The sequence below is a fragment of the Formica exsecta genome, unplaced genomic scaffold (genome assembly GCF_003651465.1).
Source record: "Formica exsecta isolate Colony F162 unplaced genomic scaffold, ASM365146v1 scaffold15, whole genome shotgun sequence".
Taxonomy (NCBI): domain Eukaryota; kingdom Metazoa; phylum Arthropoda; class Insecta; order Hymenoptera; family Formicidae; genus Formica; species Formica exsecta.
Window position 1 is genome coordinate 2,506,532 of NW_021848825.1, and position 2,592 is coordinate 2,509,123.

Genomic DNA, 2,592 nt, shown 5'->3' on the forward strand with positions numbered 1-2,592 from the left:
TAAAGTCACTGTTTAAGTGTGTCATATTATATCTGTAAATTGTGGATCAGAAATACTTTCTAAGTATGGATTAATACGGATTTAATCATACATTTTATTAAAAAGCTGTGCACGTATCATCTATTTCTATTTTAGCATATTATAGATATTAATATTATTTTATTGGAATATTTTAAAAAGATTTCTCTTTGCTACTATCACCCTACTATAGATGGCAATAGCATTACATTTCTTTTTGCAGACGTGTTTATAGCACGTATTTATATTCGATAACAGCTGATCTGCGGGACAGAAACAGAATATGTGTAAATTTAGTGAAGTAATAAAACGCCATTACGAACTATCATATTTCATTATTAGTTAGTTTCATTTATCGTGAAAAACTTTTGTAATAAGAATAAGGAGGATTATGTGACACTTAAATACATACATAAAGAGTGAATTTTGAGACTAACAATAAGAGAAAACTCCTTATCATAAAAATATAAATTACGTAGGATTATAAACGAGCAACAATCATGTCAGCCTTATCAGAGAATATTACAATCAAGCAGCCCATAAGACGTTTGGAGATTCAAATTAATAACTTCAACGTTGCTATTCCACACCATGTAGATTTATTAAAACGGCACAAGAACAATATTAAAAAAGTAAGCATATATATAAAATTTTTATTTATTTTTTTGCATTTAAAACATTTTTCATGTATATGTGTATATAAGCAAGTTATATCTCTGCAGTATCAAAACCAACATGATTGGGAACGGATACGGAAAGAACATGTAAATGTCTCCCGTATTATTAAGCAATTGAAAGAGTTATTGTATCAAATGGAAACTCTCAGAGCACAAGTTCTTGATGTTGACATTGATAAATTTGATAAACTGACAACACATGCACGGACTAGTATTATGTGCGCAATTCAGGAATATTTAGGTAAGAAACATAATACAATGTATAATATTCTCTCTTAATTTTGATTAGTATAAAAATCGAAGAATTAATATAAATATAAATATCAATTGCAGATATGGAATTAGATGTATCAAAATTGCCACCCACATCATCAAAGAATGAAAATCAAGAGATAGAATCTCCATTCAATGATAATGATATACAATTGCAAATAGAACGAGAAGATTTACAACATCAGCAAACATGTCTACATGCTTGGAATTGTTTACAAGAGGAAATACAACAATTACATGAGCTCTTTGCTGAATTTAATAAAATTGTACATGTAAGAATATAATTTCAATTTGGATTACAGAATATAACTTAAAAACATAATTTAAGAAAATAGCTCTCAAATTTTTCCTTATTTTAACTTTTAAAGACAGAAAAAAAACATCTTATATATACATGTTTTATTACCATAAAATATATGCGAATTTTTTTACAAACAGCATCAAAAAGAAATGGTAGACAATATGGAAGAAAATATTGAAGAAGCTCAAATAAATGTGGATGAAGGTACAAGATATCTAGAGGTAGCCTCTAAATATAAAGTCGCTGCGTACCCTATAGCAGGTGCTATGATAGGCACATGTATCGGAGGACCAATAGGTTTATTAGCGGGAATGAAAATTGGTGGTTTTGCTGCTGTAAGTTGTGGAATTTTAGGTTAGTATTATGTAGATTTATAAAACATTAATGGGATATTAAATTTTAATTTTTTGAAATTACATAAGACAAAAAACAGATAAAAATAGTGAACATATTTCTCTTTAGGTTTTACAGGCGGATCATTATTAAAAAAGAAACAGATGAAATCACAAAAACTAGAAATCTGTGCAAATGCGTCAGCAGTTAATCTTAATAATGTTAGGAAATCTGTCTCTTGTCCTGATAATTTAAAAGAAAATAAAAAACATTTGTGACAGAACGTAACTTTGTCGACACGTGATATGATCAATCTTAAACATAAAAAAAAGTGCACTGTCGTATAATTTTAAATCGCTAAAAGATATTTGCACATTTTTTTATTTCTAGTAAATATGTTTTTTATTTGTACATAAATAATATTTAACTTTACAAAGCTATGTAGTTTAAGAACTCTTTTTGAGAGAAATTTTTAAACCCTTTTGACATATACTAAATTTATAATTTTATATATTTAAAAAATATTGACTAGTCTACAAATCTTGTTGAACCTACACTTGGCTAACTAATTTATAAATGTTTGTTAGGATATATGTATGGTCTATTTAGCAATATATTTTAATAGAAATTAAGTAAATGTACACACCCATTATTAAAATTAGATTAAAGATATAAGCATCTCTTTTATAAAGCAAAGACTTTTTTTGTATGCCTTTTGTGTGCCTTGTAAATTACTTCAGACTATTAAAGATATATACTCTGCAAGTTTTCAAATTGATACCTGCATTTATGTTAAGAATCTTTGGTTAGCGTAAGAAAACATAAAGATATTTCTATATCAAAATAAAAATTGGTATAATTATATTATAATATTCACAAAGATAGCTCAAAATAAAAAATTATTATTTTTAAAACCAATAAATATATAATTAATATTAATAAAAATTATTTAATTTATCATTTGTTATTTTTCTAATAAAATAAAATAAC

General features: G+C 26.2%; 1 protein-coding gene across 2 annotated transcripts; it reads left to right on the plus strand.

Moving 5' to 3' along the window:
• The first annotated feature begins 225 nt into the window (after positions 1-225).
• LOC115232821 (syntaxin-17) lies at positions 226-2,367 on the plus strand. Of its 2 annotated transcripts, none has more exons than XM_029802932.1 (5): positions 226-650; positions 741-936; positions 1,029-1,240; positions 1,407-1,623; positions 1,732-2,367. In XM_029802932.1, the coding sequence occupies exons 1-5, from the start codon at positions 519-521 to the stop codon at positions 1,878-1,880; spliced, it is 906 nt and encodes a 301-aa protein (XP_029658792.1). In that variant the 5' UTR covers positions 226-518; the 3' UTR covers positions 1,881-2,367. The 2 variants fall into 2 exon arrangements, with proteins under 2 accessions (XP_029658792.1, XP_029658793.1); XM_029802933.1 differs by having other exon boundaries at positions 1,407-1,604.
• Positions 2,368-2,592: the final 225 nt, after the last annotated feature.